The sequence below is a fragment of the Triticum urartu genome, chromosome 1A (genome assembly GCF_056163025.1).
Source record: "Triticum urartu cultivar PI428250 chromosome 1A, HENAU_Tu73, whole genome shotgun sequence".
NCBI lineage: Eukaryota > Viridiplantae > Streptophyta > Magnoliopsida > Poales > Poaceae > Triticum > Triticum urartu.
Genome location: NC_141873.1, coordinates 479,367,821 through 479,389,662, shown reverse-complemented (window position 1 = coordinate 479,389,662; position 21,842 = coordinate 479,367,821). Strand labels below are relative to the sequence as shown.

Below are 21,842 nucleotides of genomic sequence, written 5' to 3'. Positions count from 1 at the left end.
TCGACCCAAACACAAATCCAAATATGGGCGTCCACTAGGCTAATCTAAACGAACAAAAGACAGGCAAAATACGTGTTTGGATCGCCCGATTAAAGTTACTTTTTGGGACCAAATGAACATATTTTGCGGTTGAGGTCACGCGTTGTGCCGGCTCGTCCAGGACGATTTAGGATGGCTTCCGGACAGAGACGGGGATCATGGGATTTGGGCAACTTGGTCCCAACTCGTACTATGGCGACTGGCAGGTGACACAGCCTCGGGTCGTCTGAAACAGACCCACGAAAAGGAGGAGGCTACCACTGCTGAACCAGGCCATGGCCAAATCGCCGGACCCCCCACACCCACTCAACGTCGAGAATCCGGCCTTCCACAGCGTCAAGGGACGCCGCACTGCAGGGGTGCAAGTCCGAGTGATCCGCTCCACTTAGCAGCGATCACCAGTTTTTCAGCATGCCTCGCCTAAGCTACTAGTACCATATCTAGCTACGTTTGCTTATCTTTAGCTATAGTGTCTATCGATCAACTGCCAACAACCGACGATGAGCTCAGCCGTGGCCGTGATCAGCCCCCACCGGCGTCACGCCGGACATATCAGGATAACACCCCGGCGCATAAACTAGCTTATCCTCTCCTATCCCCTAAGCGCATCGCCCCCGCCTTTTTACCCAAACCAGATCAAGATCAGCTCCGGCTCCCTCGTGATCTGATACATATCCCGAATGGAAGCTTCTCCTCCCGATTTGGTGGTGGCGGAGCCAAATCCGAAATCCCTCTCTTGTCCGTGAAGCCACCGCGCCGCACGCAGCACAGCGGCGAGACAGAGACGGATGCCATAAAATATAATCGCGTCCACCTGCGGCCGCTTTGAAAAGGCAGGTGGATAAAAAGGGTGTGGGCACCTACGCCTCCTCGTCGTCGTCGTCGCGGCGGCGGCCGTCGTGGGCTCCTACTCTGCCCGCCTACTTGCCCGGGGAATATCGCGTCGGAGCAGACCAAACCAGGAAAGGGAGTGACGGGATAAGGGTCGACGACCTCGACGCCGACGTGAGTAAAATTATTGGTGCGCGCATGTGTGATGGGCGTGCGCTCTGGGCCGAGATATTCCCCGGGCCCGGCCGCGGGGATCACCCGCTCGCGATGATAATATCTGCGCTAGAGGTTGGAACCTTCCATTTTGCCCGGCGGACTGTTCGGCTTCCGTTGCGGTCTTGCTGGCCTTATCGGCCGGCCGGGATGAAGATGGAAGATGCCCGCGCGCGTACGTCGATGCCGACCGCGGCGTCCCCGCGTGCAACACGAACGGTGACGGCCGGCCAGGTGGGGATCGGAGCCGGATTGAGACGAGGGAATCGGCGGTGGGATGGTTCACGAGTTTGCGAAGCGGCGCTTCCTGATGGACGACTGGTCTCTTATGCTCGTGTGCTCATGTTATGCACAAGCAGAACAAAACTTCTCTGGTGAGGAATATGCAGGCTAGGTGATTGAAACGAAGCGGTTGCTTTTCCTGTGCAATGGACGCACGAGTTACCCATGTGAATGTTGCTTTTCTTTAGGATGCCATTTGAATGTTGCTAAAGATGCCTAAGGACTTTCAGATTTCTTGCATGCCAGATTTTCCATGAGACGATCGGCATCCGAAGCAATTCAATTAGTTGACCTTAGAGCATCTCCAATAGATGTTCCAAAATTTGGCGATTCAAAACTAAAAATGTAAAATTTGAACCGTCAAAAAGTGTGTTTTGGAGCTCCGAAAAAAGCTCAACTCCAACAAATGGTCCAAAAAAGCATCTCTAATAGATGGTCCAAAATGAAGATGTAAATTTCTTAAAACGACAACTACTAGTCCATTCAACATAGTTCAAACATCAAATTCAACATAATTTCATACATGAACTTCAACTACTACTAATTCAAACTACTATATAAACTACTCCTCATCGTCGGAGCAGCGGAACTGCGCCCAGAACTCCTCCTTCTCCGGGTCGTCGCCCCCCTCCTCCTCCTCCTCCGAGAAGTCTGCCCAGTCCTCCTCGGAAGAGGACTCGATGGGGATCACCGTCGAGGGACCGGCATCGTCCTCCTTCTTCACCCCTTTCTTCTTCTGCTCCGCCTCACGCTTTCAGTAGTACTCCAGCTCGGCTTGGACGTACTCCGGATGCTCCCGAGCAAACCTCGCCATCGCCTCCTCGTCGGTCTCGCCAGCACTGACGACAACCGACGGCTTCTTCGTCGTCTTCTTCTTCGTCGGGATCTCCTTCATCTTGATGCCCTGCAGCACAAGCATCTCCGCTTCCGCCCGACTCTTGATCTCTGGGAAGTTAAGGTGCTCCCGAGGCCTCTCGGCACGCCACACTGCCACGTCGTAGGCACGTGCGGCCTCGTGGGCGGAGGGGTACGTGCCAATCCACCAATGCCTCCCGGCGTCGGAGAACTCCACTCCGAAGTTACCGGAGGGTTTCTGCCTCATGCCGAAGAAGAACGACTTGCCCTTCGACGTCTTCTTCGGCACCGTCGGAGGGCGGCGAGAGCGGTGAAGCGGCGGCGACGTGTGGCCGAAGCGGTGGCGGACGGAGCCGGGCGGAGCTGCGGGGCGGCGGCTGCGTGCGGGGCGGTGGCGGACAGAGCCAGGGCGGGTCGGAGCTACGGCGGATGGGTCGGGGCCGGGCGGAGCTGCGGCGGGTCGGAGCTGCGGCGGACGGGGCGGGGCGAATGGGGCGGCGACGTGCGCTGCGGCCGCGGCCGGATCCACGGCGGGCGGGCGGCGGGGTGGCATGGAAACAGCGGCGGGGGCAGGGCGGGGCCGAATCTGATGCGGGCGGCATGCGGCGGGGTGGCGGCGGGGTATGGAGGCGGCGGGGCGGCGGCGGACGGGCGGAAAAGGAAAGAAACTGACGGTTGGGCGTTCGCGGGCGGCGGCTGGTTTTGGACCAGATGCACCTCGTGATGTAAGAGCATCTCCAATAGATGGTCCAAATGTAAAAGTAACTGACTTTTGGACCGTCTAAGGCCAAAAACGCATCTCCAACAGACGGTCCATATGTAAAAAAAATTGAACCGTGGCCTCCTCGTGAAGCTCGCGGTACAAATTTACATCACGAGGTGCATCTGGTCCAAAACCAGCCGTCACCCGCGAACGCCCAACCGCCAGTTCCTTTCCTTTTCCGCCCGCCCGCCCGTGACCTCCCGCCCGTCCGCCGCCTCCACACTCCGCCGCCGCCCCGCCGCACACCACCCGCGTCAGATCCGGCCCCGCGCCCGCCCCCCGCCGCTGTTTCCACGCCGCCCCGTCGCCCGCCCGCCGCGGATCCGGCCGCGGCCGCGGCGCACGCCGCCGCAGTTTCGCCCGGTCCGGCCCACCCGCCGTAGTTCCGACCCGCACCGGCTCCGTCCGCCACTGCCCCGCATGCCGCTGCCGCCCCGCAGCTTCGCCCCGCCCGGCTCCGTCCGCCATCGCCCCTCAACTCCGCCCCGCCCGGCTCCGTTCGCCACCACCCCGGTCGCACGCCGCCGCCGCTCCACCGCTCTCACCACTCTCCGATGGCGCCGAAGAAGACGTCGAAGGGCAAGTTGGGCTTCTTCGGCGTGAGGCAGAAGCCCTCCGATAACTTCGGAGTGTAGTTCTCCGACGCCGGGAGGCGTTGGTGGATCGTCACGTACCCCTCCGCCCATGAGGTCGCGCGTGCCTACGACGTGGCGGTGTGGCGTTCCGAGAGGCCTCGGGAGCACCTCAACTTCACAGAGATCGAGAGTCGGGCGGAAGCGGAGATGCTTGTGGCGTAGGGCATCAAGATGAAGGAGATCCCGGCGAAGAAGAAGACGACGAAGAAGCCATCGGTTGTCATCAGTGCCGGCGAGACCGGCGAGGAGGCGACGGCGAGGTTTGCTCGGGAGCATCCGGAGTACGTCCAGGCCGAGCTGGACTACTACTGAAAGTATGAGGCGGAGCAGAAGAAGAAGGGGGCAAATAAGGAGGACGAGGCCGGTCACTCGACGGTGATCCCCATCAAGTCCTCTTCCAAGGAGGACTGGGAAAACTTCTCGAAGGAGGAGGGAGGGGTGCGACGACCCAGAGAAGGAGGAGTTCTGGGCCAGTTCCGTAGCTCCAACGATGAGGAGTAGTTTATCTAGTAGTTTGAATAAGTAGTAGTTGAAGTTCATGTATGAAGCTATGTTGAATTTGATGTTTGAACTATGTTAAATGGACTAGTAGTTTGTCGTTTTAAGAAATTTACATCTTTATTTTGGGCCATCTATTGGAGTTGCTCTTTTGGACCATCAATTTGGACCATCTATTGGAGTTGAGCTTTTTTTAAGCTCCAAAACATACTTTTTGGCGGTCCAAATTTTAGATCTCCGGTTTTGGACCGCCAAATTTTGGACCATTTATTGGAGATGCTCTAAATTTGCACCGTGAGGTGTTGTATTTTACATCACGAGGAGGTCACGGTCCAAATTTTTTACATATGGACTGTCTGTTGGAGCTGCGTTTTTGGTCTCAGGCGGTCCAAAAGTTAGTTACTTTTACATTTGGACCATTTATTAGAGAAACTCTTAATCCATTGCTAAGGGCATCTCTACCGATTCCCTATCCCAATAAAGCGTTAGAGAAGGAAAATCGGGTTTTCCTTCGCACACAAAAAAAAACTAATTGAACCCCTAACACCGTTAGTGGAGGAAACAATTTACTCCACAACGACCGTGACTCTTAAATATACTCGGTCAATGGGCCTCGGAGTAAAAATTTCCCACCCCATTTTGCCTCCTCTTCCACCCCCGTCGTTGTCCAATCCCCACCGGCGCACACCCACCCTCAACCACACCCACTCCGCTCCATACCCTAGAGGTGTCGGCCTCCTCCCACCCCCATATGCCGCACAACGACATGTGGCCCTGGACATCCCGGAATAACACGAGCAACTGAGATTTAGGCCAAGGCGGTGCAAATGTCGTCTGGTCGATGACGCACGCGGGTGGGGGGGGGGGGGGGCACCGGACCTCGACATCCCTAATAGTAAGGCAACACCGCAACTATTTTGTACGACATGCTGAAGGTACCCTCAAACGCCAACACGCCAAGGTGAGGAAGGGTAGACAAACGCCCCACGGCTGCGCCCTGAGCGCCACTATTTCCTCTTTCTCTGAATTTGCGTCGCAATGATACAATGACACGTGATCCAAAACACCATGGACAAACGGCACGAGTAACCAATATATAGGTCAAGGCAATAAAATGGCCCACATCAAATGCACATCTCAAGCATGGAAAACTCCATTTTTAGGGCGCTTATAAGTTCATGATATTTGGCACCTGTGGGGTGACTCCACTTCTGAAAAATGCAAAATTTGGGCGAAGCATGGTAGTGGAGACTTGGTAACCAAATCAAACTTCACGATTCATTTGCCATTCTTGTAGCACTAATTAGATGTCGGATCACATTTCTCAGATGTTTGGGCTATAGGGGCATCTATGGTAGACGTCCCGAGTCATGTGGAGTCGCGACGGAATTCAGAAATATCCAGACATACATTTGATGGTACAATCTTTTGGAATTACTAATCTTGATACATTAACTAAGTTTAGCATAAACCGAAGAAATAGTTTTCCCTTAGAAAGCTATGGTAATAGGCATGCGAATGGATCTTTGTTGTTGAGCTTTATGACCCAACTTAAATATCAAAATATCAATAGTTGTTTTGTTTTCAAATATTTGAACTATGATATTTCAAAAGCTAAAACATTTCATATTATTAAATTCAAAACTCTGAATTTAGTTTTGTTTAACTATAAAATTCCAAATGTAAATATTTGAAAACATGATTTCACTTTGATATCTAATAGTGGAACTTCAAATTCCAATAATTTTTTAAAACTTTTAAATGCATAATAGCTTATATAAAAAATTATAACTTTGATTATGTAATACTCTCTCCGTCCGAAAAAAATGACTCAAGTTTGTACTAATTTGAGTCACTTATTTTGAGACAGAGGGAATACAAAATTGTGGGTTTGTAACCACTCCTCAAATTCTCTTTGTCAAATCAAATGGTTGTTGCGAAAAACAACCTGTTGTAATCCTAGATGGAATTATATGATCAAGGTGGAATTGAGATTACCAATAGTATCTCCCAATGCTGCCTATGAGCATCTTCAAAATCAAAAGGAAAAAAATACCCTCAAAAAAGGCCAAAAATGCTGCCTAGGAAAGCAAATGGCACTCTTCCCGTCCGGCCCTTCTGTATCTTACGAAATAGCAGAGCAGGACTCTTCCCGCGAGCCTTTATAAGAGGCAAAGGGCAGATGGAGGCCGGAGCAGAGCGCCACGAGTCAAGCAGAGAAGTGCGAGCTCCTCCCTCCCCTCCGACCCACGCCACGCCGCCGCCGCCAATAACGACCAACTCACGTGCCCTATCCTTCTCCTCCCTTTTGTTCGTCTCCTCCTAAACCGCCGCCAGCATGGACGCCAAGAAGAGGTCGCCGCCCACCCCCGCGGCCGCCGGAGCCGCGCCGCCCGCGGCCAACGGGTACTTCAGCTCGGTCTTCTCCGCGTCGCCGTCGCCTGCGGTACCGTTTCTTCCCGCCGCCTGCTTTTACGATCTGTTAGTCGTGAATTGGGGACGTGATTCGGCGATTTTGATGTCTCGTTGTCTCCTGCCCGATTCTTTTTCCTCTTGAGTTCGTTACGCGGTTACTAATTTTGGGGCAGGTTTCGTGATCGGCGGGTTCTGTATGTTTTTTTGTTGTGATATCTGTTTGGGAGTACCTCTGATGCTGCTGCTGCTTTTGTTTGACCTGAAAGGCAAATCCAAGAGACGCCAGGCAGATGGACCTGTACACGATACTGAACAAGCAGAACCCCAAAGGGCAGAGTGGCGGGGGCATTGCAGGTAGTTGTGGGATATCCTGTCTACCCCCTGCATTGCTGGGCATATAATGTCAAATTTGTGAACACCGTGTAAGAAAAGGAGCTATTCTAAAGCATTAGCTGTATGAGTTCTTCTACTACTGATGTTGATAGTCATCTTAGCTTGACTGGGAATTTGGGCAGTTGATTGATATGTGATACATCAGTGAACTAACTGTGTAATTTTCAATTTGTATTCCAGATGCCAAATCCCAAGGCAGCCCTACCATAGGTCGTGTTGCTTACAAAGATGGAAAACAGTTTTATCCAAACGAGTCCTCGGAGTCACCTTACTTTGGCTCGTCTGTGCATTACGGTGGCCGGGACTTCTATGACAGCTCTCCACACAAGCAAGCCGATGAGTCATCCAGAAATGTACACTGAAACTGCATTGCAAATAATCAATCCCCTAGTTGATTATATTACTAATGTTTGAATGTTTCCAATATGTCCAATCCAGTATAAGGAGGATAATGCGGATGGCTCCCTGGCTACCAGAGGTGATTGGTGGCAAGGTATGGCATTTACTGCCCATTTGGATATTATCTAGAAATGATGAAACGCATACGTACTGACTATAATTTTCTGTCAGGTTCACTTTACTACTAAAAACACTTTGCAATGGACTCTCCTACTGTGAACAAGGTGCATATTTATAATCCCCCTGTTTTATTGTTTGATTTGTCTCAGTTTTGTGCCCTTATGTTGCTTGTGCTATGTCTGCAGCATTTCTTTTCTAGTTTGAACAGTGGTAGGTTAACAACAGTATCTGAAAGTGTAGTTACTTAGTCGTCAGTGCTTTGACAGAGTTAAGTTAAAACTGTTTTTCTCTGGGAGAACAGCTCACAAGGATGTTCTGCGTTTGTCACAAAATACTCCATCCGTCCCAAAATAAGTGTCTCAACTTTGTACTAAGCTTGAGACACTTGTTTTAGGACAGAGGGAGTGGGTGTAACAGAGAGCTGATTGTTTAGTCTTAGTCTTTTGTACAAGGTACACGAACTATGTATTATATAACATGAGAAGCTGCAATCAACTAAGGCTCATTCAGTTTTGTAATCTATGGGTGGACTGCCCTTAATCGTAACCTCCAACCCACTCTTGATCTCCTCTCGTTTCCTAGTACACACACATAATATGATTCATGGATATTATTATTTTTCTTTGTGTCGTTGTCACAGTTTTGGTGTCTAATTAGGTCCTGAAATCTGCACAAGATTTACTTGTTAGTTGTCACATCTGTGCGCACTGATTGCAGAGCAGTAGTGGTTGACATTGACAGCTCTCAGAGAAAAAATGATTGACTGTCCTGAATTGAAAGTCCAGTTAATCAGTAATTTACCTAACAGCCTTGTAACGACTGGCATCAACATCATTGTAGTGATGTGACCTATTATCCCGTCATGAGTGTTATCATATATTTGAGGTGTCATGTATTATGTGTTAATCTTTTGATAACCTTGTTATTAATATTGCTCCTACGTTTTGGCAATTTATCTCATGTTCATCATGACATGAATTTACTGTTTGTTGAGAGCTGGCAATGGTTAATCCTCAGTGCATTTCTAAGTTCACTTAACATGGCAACCGGTTGGCATTATATTATTTAGTTAATCCCCGAGTCTTTCACATAGGCCTCAATTAGTCTAGTGTCTGGTTGTTTTCTACATAGGTCTCACCAAATACAAGTTTTTCAGATTTCCATTGCCGGAAAATAGAGACCAAAAGTTGTTGCAGTTGTTTTACTTGTAAATGCATTCTTGTCTGTAGGAGGCTGTGCTAATACACATGCAACCTCTGTTACTCGTAGCTTGTTATGATTGTCCAGCTGAAACCTGTGTTGCTTTTAATGCATTATCATCGGCCTCATCCTTTACTAACATCGAATTAATTTGGTGGTTTTTTACAGGAATAAAAAGGAGTACGTCGAGCTGGTAGGCTGTAGAGTTGACATGAGTCATCAGGCATAAGAAAAGTCATAGTGGAACTACATCTGTTCTGTCGGTGGTGGCAGTATTTAGATGCATCACTCACCTAGGCAGATGTAGACGTACTATGTGTATCTTTTCTTTGCCTTACTAGATTTGAGTGATGAAATGTAATGGGACTGGCAGGGCAGCAGCAGGTAGGTCCTACAAAAAGTTGCTGCTATTTTGCAACTGACGAGATCACTTGCTGTATGCGTTATGTATCCTGGTTCGTGGTTGTGTTTTGGTAATATTTGGATTTGCACATCTGTTTCGGTCTACCATTTGTTTGCTGAGAGAACCATGGTATGAACTTGTGACAGTTATTTATAACCTGGTGCATTTCTTAAGCTTTTAGCCTCCTTCACACGGCACCCAGTTGGCATTCTACTACTATGTTCTTTCCTGTTTATATGGCTTGTATTCCTAGATTGTCAATTTAGTCAATGAAATAAAAGTTATATGCAGAAAAAGATATTAAACTGCCAAAACATCTTACATTTGTGAACAGAGGGAAAGGGGGTACCATTGAATTCATATATGAGTTATGTGCCAAAAGAAGAGTATCTTGTTAATCCTGGGCATTCTTGTATTCATAAATTATACGTACGTGTTTTTAGTTTTTGTCTCATATTACTAATATTCACGTTTCAGTTATTCTGAAATGTATTGCAACCAACGAGTAGGATGTCATCTAGTTGTGTATATGTGATGGGGCATTCCCTTGCCCGCCATAGTTTAAAAAACCAAACTGGTGATTGAACTGTTCATGTTATGACTGGTTGGAATAATACAGTATATATTAACTATATAATATATGGTAATGTAAGTACTATTTTATTTGCCTCAAAAGATAGTAGTACTAATAAATGGTCAAATATAAACGTTTGTCAACAAGGGGGCCCAGCTAAGCTGAGGACAGCTCTGGGCTACTACTCTCAATACTCCTGAATTTCTGAGTATTGAGAGTAGTAGCTCAGGGAGAGCGTAGCCAGCGCCCACACATACGTCCCTCGTCGTGGACCGGCCCAACATAGGAGGCAAGCAGCTTCCCCGCGGGTGCCGGTTTTTCAAAAACAAATATGGATTTAAAAAAGTTCACCAAATTAAAAAATGCTCACAAACTCAGAATAAGTTCATCAATTTTGCAAATTAAAAATATAAGAATTTGGGAAAATTCGTAGATTTTTTTTTAAAAAAATCATGGATTTGAAAAAAGACATCGGTCTTGAAAAAAAGTTCAAAATTTTGAAATAAGTTCATCAATTTTGAGAAGAAGGTTCATTAAATAAAAAAATTAGGGATTTTCAAGCAAATAATAATGAATTCAAAAATATTCACGAATTACCACAAAAATGTGCTTTCCAAAAAAATTATGTATTAAAAAATCACTTGATTTTGAAAAAAAATATATGCAGATTTAAAAGAAAGTTCATCAATTTGAAATAAATTCATGAATTTGAAAAAAGTTCTCGGATTTTGAGAAAAAATGCGGATTTGGAAAGGTTCATCAATTTTAAAAAAGAGATCTCGGATTTTAAAAATGTCCCTTGATTTAAAAAAAATCACTAATTTTTTGGGGAATAAAGAAAAATGAAATAAAAACAAAAAAGGAACAAAAAATAGAAGACAATGAAAAAATAAAAGAAAAAGAAAAACCAAACATAAATGGTCCAGAAAAACCTAAACAAGAAAAAGAATAAAAACCCAACCGGAAGCTTCAAGAAACTTCCGAAAATCGGTTGGGAGAAGCTTCTGGAACCTTCCCAAAACCAGGAATAACTCTCTGTTGCAGCCTTATATTGGCTGGCCTGTTAGAATCGAAGGAAAGGAGGGGTGTGTGCACCTGTTTGCAGGATAGCTTGTAACGGGAGCTTAAGGCTTTGAATAGGCGTTGGGTGAATTTCTTGCAGAACCGTCGGTTCTAGTTTTTTCCGGCCTAACTGTTGGTCCGGTCGGGACACTTAATACAGTAGCTTGGCATGAAATTATTAGAACAACTCATATAAAGAGTTGCATACATTTCCTCTAGGCTAGTGAAGTGGCGATTGTAGATGAAAGATAGAGGGTGGGACACCTTACTAAGTTGGTAAACTTTTCTTATGTCAATACATTTTTTTGCTTCACACAATGTTATCCATCCCACTACAAAAACAATGTTATTCAAAGTTTCGAACATATAGGTCTACCTCCACGACTTACAAAACCTTGTATTTTAAAGTTTTGAAAAACATATAATATCCCAATCTTATCTTAGAGAATAAATGGTGTATAATTGTAAAATGTTCATGTTTTTTAAACGGCGTTTGTATGATAGTAGTTTGTTGCATAACTTAATTTATGATTATCTACACAATTACACATAATCATTTTGTTTTACAAAATCAATAAGTAGCACTTTTATCCCTTCTCTGTATACTATGTATATTAATTTGATTCAAATAAATACTCATTGCCAAAAATTGTTATGCATAACATTTATTTAAAAATAATCATTTTAAAAAAGATAATAGAAAATGAATTTTCTAGTCTACGTAAAAATAAAAAATGGTGCCCGTCCCTGCTATGTATAATCAGTCAATAATCCTCTACTTGCTCAACTGGGCCATTTGACAAATTACTTTTCCCTAACTAAGATTTGGATATCATGTCCTTCAGAACACTTCTTACTCCAAGTCCTATTCCTAGAGTTACAAATGCCAATGTATAAGATCTGTGGTTAAAATTGTCATGCATAAACGATCATTATTTTTTTGGAAAAAATTGAGTGTATGCTAGAGCCCATCGAAGCCTACGTAGTAGAATCTCCCATAGACATGTGACGAATTAAAATACTAATATTGGTACTAAACTTTTTTATTTTTATCATCTTATAATCAAAATAAATTCATTTTAAAATAATTTTTTGCATAATTAGCAACATACAAATGTCGCTAAATATTAATTGTCTCATTTGTGATGCATTTTCAATTGTTATCGAAAAAATACAATTTACATTGTGGTAAATTTAAATTTTATTTCATAAGAGAACGCATGTTAGTTTTTCTTTTTCAAGACATTGCCAGAATCACTCTTTAGACCTGAACTCAGTAAATGTGAGAAAAAAATGACACACATTATTTTCTTACACTTGCACGAATTGTATTGTATATATGTTTATTTCTAAGTTCCTGTATATATTACAAACCTTATTATCTTTGTAGAGGCTTCTAGTGTAGGATTGCGTATAAGCAAATAGAAATTCTAGAATATATGACATGTTAATGTTGTGAGGAGGCTAAAATCAAATTATTGGCATGTTGCTTTATTAGGTTTTTTGTTGCCATATGTCTTTCACATGTTCTAGTGGGTTCGTTCGTTAACTATACTTGGTAACTAAATAGTATCATTTATAGTAAGCATAGACAAACATCGAAATGCCTCTGACTCAGTAGTAAGTTTGCACATATGTGTATGATTTGATTACCTTATGTGCTCACCGCAATGTATGGGGTATCAAATACCATATACAAGTGGTCATGCCACTTTCCCAAACGAAGAATCACCTTGATTCCCGTAAAAAGGAATTATCTTACATATGTGCATGAAACTAAATACATAAATCATCTTTTAGGAATATAAAGCATAGTATCTAGCTAAGATAATCTTCATAGAGTTGTAGATTTGCTTGTTCCTACATGGATCCTTATGTGGACTAGCTTTCCTCCTATAAGAAGAGTCTTATTTTTTTCTAGATATGTAATAGGCCCTTGAAATAATAATTAGCAATGATGGTTACTATACTGCATAACTAGAATGTGCATAGGTACCTCTGTCCGGCTACGTGATCATCAATCCAACTAGGCGTCTTCCATCATGCTTGTAGTGTGGAGCAAGAGTACTGAAATGTAGTACATATGTATCGATCCAAATTGGGGTATTTGTACAAAACATGCATAAAAGCCCTATAACATTTTGCTAAAAAGCCCTATAATTGGCACTTCGGCTAAATTACATGCATGAAGTGATTACATAGCAACAGAGCCAAAACAAACAATCAAGCACGCCAAGGACCGTGTCACATATGCCAACACCAGCAAACCCTACACTCGATGCATTGTTTTTTTCATAGATTAGACTCGACATCATCAATGGTCAACAGTGGCAGCCCCTTGGTCATGATATCATCAAAGTATTGACCAATAGGAACCGGAGGGTTGCTTGGAAGATAAATTGCAAAGACATTGTCGTTGTACATGATCATTGCTTGTTCGATGCTAGAGTGCAACTCATTCAGAAGCTCGGTCCTCACAATGTGGAATGACATTGCATGACCAAGAGACAAGTGAGCCCCTGAGCAACGCATAGTAGTCATAGGTGGACCGTTGGGTGCAAGGTTAACCAATGTTAGTAATCGTCTGAGTATATGACAATGTCGTTGTATCATGAGCAACGTATGGTGAGGTCGTGACTCTCTGTGTGATTAGTGAATATGCTCAAGACCATGGTTTAATCAAAGGACTAGTTCCAAACCTTGTTGTATATTGATAGTACTTATGCAATGTGCAAAAGAACACCATCTTCATGTTGGAAGATGACCTTTGGAGTGCTACATGCATGAATTTTATTCTATCCATTTCTAGCAGCTTACTGGTTGAAGATAAAACTCATAAAAGTGAGATTTTCTAATGGCCAGGCAGTTGAGAGACGAGGAATGCACCTACATATCCAACTAAAAAACCCGGTTATTTTCCTCTTACACAGTTAGGCCTTCCTTTGAACTTTAAAAATATGAAGTAACCTTGGTTGGAAAGCCATAGAAAGTAGAAAACAATGTTGCTAGTGAATGTACTTATTGTGTTCGGTTGGTCGTGTAGTTCTACTAGTACTAATGTAGGCAATATATTCTTTCTTATGATCCCAAACACAGTTATTCATAGTATTAAATTTTTAGAATGTACCAGGTATGGACCGTATTAAAATTGGTTGTTGACTCGATACTAACTAGATAATACTCCTTGGCTTGCTCCGGGAATTTATAGCAATCAATCTTTCAAGAATAAAACTAGAATCATATCATAGAAAAATGATGTGGATGTCTTGCAGGTACCTGATGATGTGGAGGGGTGATAGCATGTGTGGTAAGGTGAGATGTATGCATGTTGATAGAAATACAAGCAGCATGGATCACCTACTTAGGTGTAGTAGAGATGAAAACACATGCATTCTTGTGGGAATTAATTGCAATTAGTTCATAAGGTTTGGCCATTGGTATTTAGATTAACAATATGAGAATTGAAACAAAAAAATGTGAGGTATTGTATTGTATAGTTGTAGAATATTTATTGAATATGGGTAGCATGCATGGTGCATGTTAAAGGTGGTTCTATTTTCATGCATGGTGACATAGTGAGTTGACATAATTGCATGTTGAGATAATTAGAGTTAGTGGGGATCAACTACTTAAGTATATAGGGTATGATGTCATTTCACATAAGGTCTTCGTTAATTAGCACTCGTATGCCACCGAAAAATAACACTTATATGATGGGTTGACTTTTAGATTAGCTATTAGGTTGATTTTGAGCATTTCATGCTTGCATATGTGGGATGGAGAGATGCACGGAATTGGGAATGGGAATAAAAGTCTACTCTAGTATTTGCTACATGTCGGCTTTTATTTCACTTCCTGCCCTCTCCTTCCCTCTCTTCTCTTCTCACCTATGTATTGGGATTTTGATGATGTGAAACACGCTACGACATGCCTAGTAGGAATTGGTATTGCTCTTATGGTCTCGTAGGCTCTGCTTTGGGAGCGGAGACTATGTATTGCTTATGCATGCACCGTCAGAATTGGCTGAACTTATGAGAATGAATTCAAATTAGACCTTGGTGTGGTTTATCTGGTTTGAGCATGGTGAAAAGCAAACAATAATCTATGTTTTCAAGGGATTATGCTTAGTGTTTCACTAATATTAGTATTGTTCTATTGTCACACATCAAAACCTTGGACAACACTTTAGAGATACTCATGTACAACACTTTCGAGTAGAAGTTAGCTAGTGGACCCTTGGTTACTCAGGTTTTTGGTTGTCCACGTGCATGGACGTGAGAATTCCCGAGGCCTCTTTGGTCCAAAGAATTTATAGAGAAATCTTGTAGCATATGACATATCACTGTATCTTTGTTACGATGCATATTATTATTTTTCCAGAAATTTATGCGGAATATCACGATGTTTGGACCGGAGTTTGTGTGGAACTGTGCATACATACATACTGCATTGCATTTTCTCTTACTATGCATATTACTTTTTTCTAGAATTTTATGGAACCTGTACGGTGTACAACCAGACTTTGCATCGCGAAACCCGGTTCGATATGCTGACATTTAGCCGTCGACGCAAATAATCAGCATGAGTTGCAGAGTTATGCTGGACGCGATTGTGTCGATCATTCGTACCGAGCTCCAATTTCACGGTGAAACTGGAGCCCGTGAGCCCGCGAGGCCATTTCAATGTAAGAAAACATCTTCCATTTGGATGCCCCGCCATTTGCAGAAAAAACAGTGCTATCTGGTTATCTGATTGAACATCACGCACTCCCGACATGGTACCTCCCAAACGTCTATGCGATGGCACTTCCAAGCAAGATTGTCAGAATCCTGATTTTGAATCAGATCAGAGTTTTGATGATAAGATCGCAAATAGTAGAATCTTAACTGTCAGGATCGTAGAAATATAGATTCTATAAACTAAAATTGTAGAATCAAAAAGGTTAGTTTGGATCATAAAGTTACAGAATTGTATAACAAGATCACGATTCTGACAACCTTACTTCCAAGTGCCAAAACATCACAAACCGAGGGCGGCAAACGGCCAAGCACCGCACTTACTACACTCACGCTTACTACACTACTAGTGAAAACCATGCACACATGATACACAAGGTAAAGTATGCACATGGACATGGACACATCGACCGTGGCCGACGGATCACTCGCGCAGGCTCACAGCTCCGTGCCCAACGGGGCGTCGAACACGGGGCTGGTGACCAGCATCCCCTTCACCTCCGGGCCGCCGCCGTGGTCCGCCAGCGCGGACCTCTTGGAGGCCCTGCCATGGTGCGCCCGCCTGTCGACCAGCAGCGCCCGCCCGATCTTGGACGGGCTGGACAGCTGCGCCGGCGAGAAGCTCGGCGTGACGTACGTCGTGCCCGAGGCGGGCACGGCGTACGCCGGCGACGGCGCCGTGGCAGCAGCCTTTTTGTTCTTGCAAGCGATCTTGCCGTCCTCTGCCACGCCGGCCGGGAGCTTCTGGTCTGCCTGCTTGCTCAGCTCGTCCACGTAGAGCAGGTCGTCGATCCGCGCGATGATGTTGGAGGCCAGGCTCTCCATGACCCGCGAGTAGCTCTCCAGGATCGATTTCCCCACATCCTGGTCATCAAAGTAAAATGTCACACCATCTCGTCGTTAAACGATGGAGATTATGTTGCTGTGACACCATTGGCAAACCTTGTTGTACTGGATCTTGCTCATGTCCAAGCTCGTCTGCGTCAGCCCGGGGAACCTCTGCTTCAGCGATATGAGGAGGCCCTCGGCGCGCTCGGCGAGCAGGTCGCCCCTCTTCTCCGTGTCCATGATCATGTCCTTGACCATGCCCCACGAGGATTTGGTGCCGGCCGACTTGGCAGCAGCGGTGCCCCTCCGGCGCCACACGTAGACGGCGGCCTCGACGCGGTTGGCGATCTCCACGGCCTGGTACTCCGACGACAGGTCCAGGCAGTCGAGGAGGCAGTCGGGGGAGAACTGCTCCGACGTGATGTACCGGTATATGATGTCCCCCAGCGTCGCACGCCCGTTCTGACACCCAAAGTGTTCGTCAGAAAACGCAAGCCAGGATTAAGAGAAAGCAGCGTGTGTGTGCCGTGTCGCGCACCTTCGGCAGCGAGTCGTGGTACGAGTCGGGGACGTCCATTTCGGCGAGGGCGTTGCTGTTGATGGCCATGGCGGCCTTGAGGATCTGGTTGGCGGCGTCGCGCTTGTGCTCGAGCTGCCTCCTCGTGGCGTCGCGGAGGCCGCCGGGGGGCACGCGGGGCACCGGCAGCCACCACTTCTCGTCGCGGCGGTGCGCCGGCCTCCTGAACGAGGCCGAGCCGTCGCAGTCCGGCGCGCATATCCCCTGGTCCACGTACCAGAACTCCGTGTCTCTGAAACTCTCCAGTGTTTCCTGCCATTGCCATTAGAGGGTCTGTCAGAAAGATGTTTCCCAGTTTGTTGGTCAGAAGAATCAACAAGTTTTTGTTGTTGTTGAACTCACAAGAAGCATGTGGTCTAGCTTCCGAAGCGCCGGCAGATTGATGTACAGGTCCGACCGTGGCCTGCTCGTCATGATCTGAAGTAGAAAATCCACCATAAGAGCCAAGCAGTTCACTAACATGGACTGTTTTTCAGGTAAAAGCACAAATTGCAATTTATGGCCAATCCTTCCAGCTAGTTGAATCAGATATTCTACACAATGTTCTACCTTTGGTAACTTCAGTGTTTACTTAGTAACAGGTGAGAAGGGCGCATATTGCAATGCATAGTTCAGAGCAATCATGTCTTGAGTTCATGATGAAATTAATTAGCAACATTCGGCACATAAGTTTGATCATTAGTGCACATCTTGGTAGGTAAAGTAGTAACGGATGCAACGTGCATGCAGCTGGTACTCCTACTTACAAGAGTATATTTGAAATTTGATGAAACGCGCAAAAGTGAAGGACCAAATGGACAGCACATTCATGTAGCCTTTACTCTTTGGACCTCAAAAACGCAACACCGCCCAACTGTTCTTACAATAAAAGGCTAAGGCTGGTTGTAATGGTAGTATCACAACTAGTATCATGCATGCCAACTATGCAATTTTGATGAGGTGTCATAGCATTAAATGAAGAAAAAGAGGGTGGAGTATCATATCATGATACGGTATCATAATAAGTGCTATGTTACTTTGTGTCATGCATGACAACAAATAGAGTACTACATGATACTAATATATGATATTATGCATTAGAGAGATAGTATCATACACTACTAGTAGTACTCCTATATGATACTCCCCATTACAACCAGCCATGTATACTTAAAGGCTATTTGGAGTGGTCCGTGCCCAAGTTAAATTCGAGTTATTACTGGATTTGCGCTCCATTAGGGCATCCGTAGAGCACATAATTAAGTCTGTACTTGCTCATGAACAACAACACTGGAGCGCTACTAATGTCTACGCCAACATTTAGTGTGTTAGGAACTTTTAACAGCAATTCTACAAGCATTTCATTCATGAGGATCAATAGTGCTCCAGTGTTACTAACTGAATTATACTGTAATAAAACATCCACCGGTTTACATGAGTAAGATTGTGGCAGTATAAGTTGGTTTTCAGTTACCTCAAGCCTTGTTCCGTCAGGGAAGGTCTGCCATGTGGGCACGAGCTCGACGATGTGGTCGCTGACGCAGAGCAGCCAGTCCATCTCCCGCCGCCACATCGCCTTCTTCTCCGGCAGCAGCGGCTCCAGCCTCCACAGCTGCCCGAATATGGTCGCTGCAGCCCGAAGAACGCGTCAGAATTCATTCTTTGTCCCCATCTCTCCGCTAACGACACTGCACAGCGAACCGGGCAGGCCCAGAAGAAAGCAGAATGTGCTCACCGCAGAGGTTGGTGATGGCGTTGGAGATGGCGAGCGCGGTGCAGACGCCCTTGCCGCTCCCGGACATGTCCTCGCCCAGCAGCAGCTTGGAGAACCTCTCCTTCATCAGCTCCACCTCTGCAGCCACCCAAATTCGCGCGCCGCACGGTCAGCGAGGCCGCGCCCTGACTCACTCCACCTTACGAAAGCAAGCAAGGAATCTGTCGTGTAGCACTCGGCTAGTAGCACTAGCAAGCACGCACCTGGGGCTCTGTGCCTCTCGGCGAGCGGCGGGATCTCCTTGCCGGGCGCGGGCGGCCCGGGCTTGGCCATGGCGTCGTCGGTGACGCAGGTCTTGATGGCCACCTGCTGCCACTCGTCGGGCGGGGAGTAGGAGTCGGTGGAGGCGGCGACGGAGCTGGCGCTGGAGCTGCTCCCGCGGCGGCACTCCTCCGACTCCGCCGTCAGCGTCTCGCTCGCCGCCATCCCCTCCTCCTCCTCCTCTTCCTCCTCGGCCGCGCCTCCTCCTCCCCCTCTCGCCATCGTCAAATTCTACCGAGGAGCAAGCACAGTATGCGGCTGCAACGAGGCAGTGACGGGGACTGCTCCTACTACGGGATTGATTGGTGGCGCCTCGGGCAGAGCGGGGCGGAGCAGGGCCGTGTTCTTGCGGGGTAATTGCATGAGACGGCGAGGGAGGGGGGAGTATAAAGGCTTAAAAGAGGTGAAAGGAAGAGAGAAGGACAGCGGAGGGAGGGAGGGAGGAGGAGTGACCGTTGGGGTTTTGAGTTGTGTTGGTGGGATTCTCGGTGCGCGGCAGGCAGCGGTCAGTGAGTCTGCGACGGTGAGTGAGAGTAACAAAACAATAGGACGCGCGCCGTGGCAGCTACGCCCGGCGGTGGTCCGGCGTCTCGGCTGGCTGCTTTCTCTCTACGTATCTATCTCTCTCCCTGCCATCGCCTTCTTTTGCCGTTGTGCGCTGTCGAGGGCTGGTCTGGGCATGTGGGTGGGTGCGAGGGAGGGAAGGTGGATACAAAAATTGGTCGCAGGGTTTGCACGTTAGAAATCTGGAGTGCGGGTGCCGGCCGTTTGATGATTCCTCGTTGCGTCTCGGATGGCTATGGTTGTTTAGTGGCCGTTGAACGTGGTGCTCAAACGGTCAATTTCTTTGTCTATTGGTGGCGGGCTGGGCGCGTTCATTGATTTACATGTTATATATGCCGGTTATATGGACGGTGATGCTTTCTTTGAGAAACGCCGAGTACACACACATCACAACTTTTTTTAGGCTGTCCTAAGACTTTTTTTTTTCTTGTCTTATCTTTTTGGCATTTAGACTATCCTAAGTCAAGGTGGCTCAAGCAGCAGTCATCTCCTGGGTGTTGCGCGGATTCAGAAATTTCCGATTTGGTCGTAACCCCCCTCCCCCGGCGCCGTCTCCCAACGACGAGGTTTGAAGGTGGCACGGCAGTAGCCTAATGGGGACGATGAGGTTCTTAACCTGCTTCCAGTGTTTTCTCTAACGCTGCAGGCGAATTTGGGCTCGCTCTCTTAGCGTTACCGGGTCTAGCTAGTGACAAGATACAAGCCGGTAGAGGGGTTGGTACTAGTGACGGTTTCAACAGTGAATGTGGACGTTCTTTGGGTGAATGCTAACGATCTCACCTCTCTGGCTAGACCAAGCAGTATCGACATGCTTGTGTCGTGCCTCTTGAAGGTTCTAGCTTCAAGCTTACTTGGGGGATGACACCTCTCCGGCTATTCCTTTTTGTAGACTTTGCCTAGGAGTAGTGCATTTTTCACTAAGCGTCTTGTTGTTTTTGTCGATGGTTTGTCACTGCAATAGGCTGTCATGGATATGGAGAAGACTATTGTACGATGCCGACTCTACAAGCTGGCCCCAACCCCCAAGCTAATTTTCTTTTTCATTCTATAAGCCACTTTTATTCTGCATCATTCCTGGGCATTGTTTGGGTTAGATCCCATAAGCTATGATACAACTGCTCTCCTAACCATCAAACCACAATTTGGTTCTCAATAGAAATGGTGATGCTAACAGTATGTTTCCCGATTTGTAACACTCATTCTTTTCCCTTGTCAAATGTTCGTCTTTCTCTCCCTCCTTACTACCATCCGACGGTGCCTAGCTGGAGCCAACAACAATGTAGAGGTTGTGGTAGCGACGTCGTCGTGTTGAGCCAACAACAATGTAGAACTTGAGGTTGTTTTCTCGGAAAGTGTACCATATGCTCATTACCATTAACATGAAAAGTGACATTGCCTTTGTTGCAATCAATAACAGCCCCTGCAGTATTAAGAAAAGGTCTTCCAAGAATAATAGACATACTATCATCCTCGGGAATATCAAGTATAACAAAGTCCGTTAAAATAGTAACGTTTGCAACCACAACAGGCACATCCTCACAAATACCGACAGGTATAGCAGTTGATTTATCAGCCATTTGTAAAGATATTTCGGTAGGTGTCAACTTATTCAAGTCAAGTCTACAATATAAAGAGAGAGGCATAACACTAACACCGGCTCCAAGATCACATAAAGCAGTTTAAATATAATTTTTTTTAATGGAGCAAGGTATAGTAGGTACTCCGGAGTCTTCAAGTTTCTTTGGTATTCCACCCTTAAAAGTATAATTAGCAAGCATGGTGGAAATCTCAGCTTCCGATATTTTCTTTATTAGTAATGATATCCTTCATATATTTAGCATAAGGATTTGTTTTGAGCACATCGATTAGTCGCATACGCAAAAAGATAGGCCTAATCATTTCAGCAAAGCGCTCAAAATCCTCATCATCCTTTTTCTTGGATGGTTTCGGAGGAAAAGGCATGGGTTTCTGAACCCAAAGTTCCCTTTCTTTACCATGTTTCCTAGCAACAAAGTCTCTTTTATCATAACGTTGATTCTTTGATTGTGGGTTATCAAGATCAACAGCAGGTTCAATTTCTACACCATTATCATTACTAGGTTGAGCATCATCATGAACATCATTATTAATATTTTCATTAGGTTCATGTTCATTACCAGATTGTGTTTCAGCATCAGACATAGAAATGTCATTTGGATTATCAGGTGGTTCAGCAATAGGTTCACTAGAAGTTTGCACAGTTCTATCATTTTTCTTTTTCTTCTTTTTAGAAGAACTAGGAACATCAATATTATTTCTTTGAGAATCTTGCTCGATTCTCTTAGGGTGGCCTTCAAGATACAAAGGTTCCTGAGTCATTCTACCAGTTCTAGTAGCCACTCTAACGGCATAATCATTTTTCTTACTATTCATTTCATCAAGCACTTCTTTTTGAGCCTTAA

At 45.8% G+C, this 21,842-nt stretch overlaps 2 protein-coding genes and 1 pseudogene across 4 annotated transcripts; 2 read left to right on the top strand and 1 right to left on the bottom strand.

The window, feature by feature from the left end:
- The first annotated feature begins 3,537 nt into the window (after positions 1-3,537).
- Positions 3,538-4,119, top strand: LOC147991792 (uncharacterized; annotated as a pseudogene).
- Positions 4,120-6,295: 2,176 nt separating this feature from the next.
- On the top strand, positions 6,296-9,150 carry LOC125520327 (uncharacterized). 3 transcript variants are annotated; one of them, XM_048685235.2, is made up of 6 exons: positions 6,296-6,562; positions 6,798-6,885; positions 7,105-7,277; positions 7,363-7,417; positions 7,495-7,547; positions 8,812-9,150. In XM_048685235.2, exons 1-5 carry the CDS (start codon positions 6,455-6,457, stop codon positions 7,509-7,511), a joined length of 441 nt encoding a protein of 146 aa, XP_048541192.1. In that variant the 5' UTR covers positions 6,296-6,454; the 3' UTR covers positions 7,512-7,547; positions 8,812-9,150. The 3 variants fall into 3 exon arrangements, with proteins under 3 accessions (XP_048541192.1, XP_048541179.1, XP_087382315.1); XM_048685222.2 differs by having other exon boundaries at positions 6,798-6,888; XM_087526189.1 differs by lacking the exon at positions 8,812-9,150 and having other exon boundaries at positions 6,798-6,888; positions 7,363-7,548.
- Positions 9,151-15,607: 6,457 nt separating this feature from the next.
- On the bottom strand, positions 15,608-19,502 carry LOC125520316 (rop guanine nucleotide exchange factor 7). The gene is made up of 7 exons (XM_048685214.2): positions 18,780-19,502; positions 18,538-18,654; positions 18,277-18,431; positions 17,166-17,240; positions 16,785-17,075; positions 16,361-16,708; positions 15,608-16,282 (listed from the first exon to the last, which is right to left on the bottom strand). The coding sequence occupies exons 1-7, from the start codon at positions 19,057-19,059 to the stop codon at positions 15,857-15,859; spliced, it is 1,692 nt and encodes a 563-aa protein (XP_048541171.1). The 5' UTR covers positions 19,060-19,502; the 3' UTR covers positions 15,608-15,856.
- Between the last annotated feature and the right edge of the window lie 2,340 nt (positions 19,503-21,842).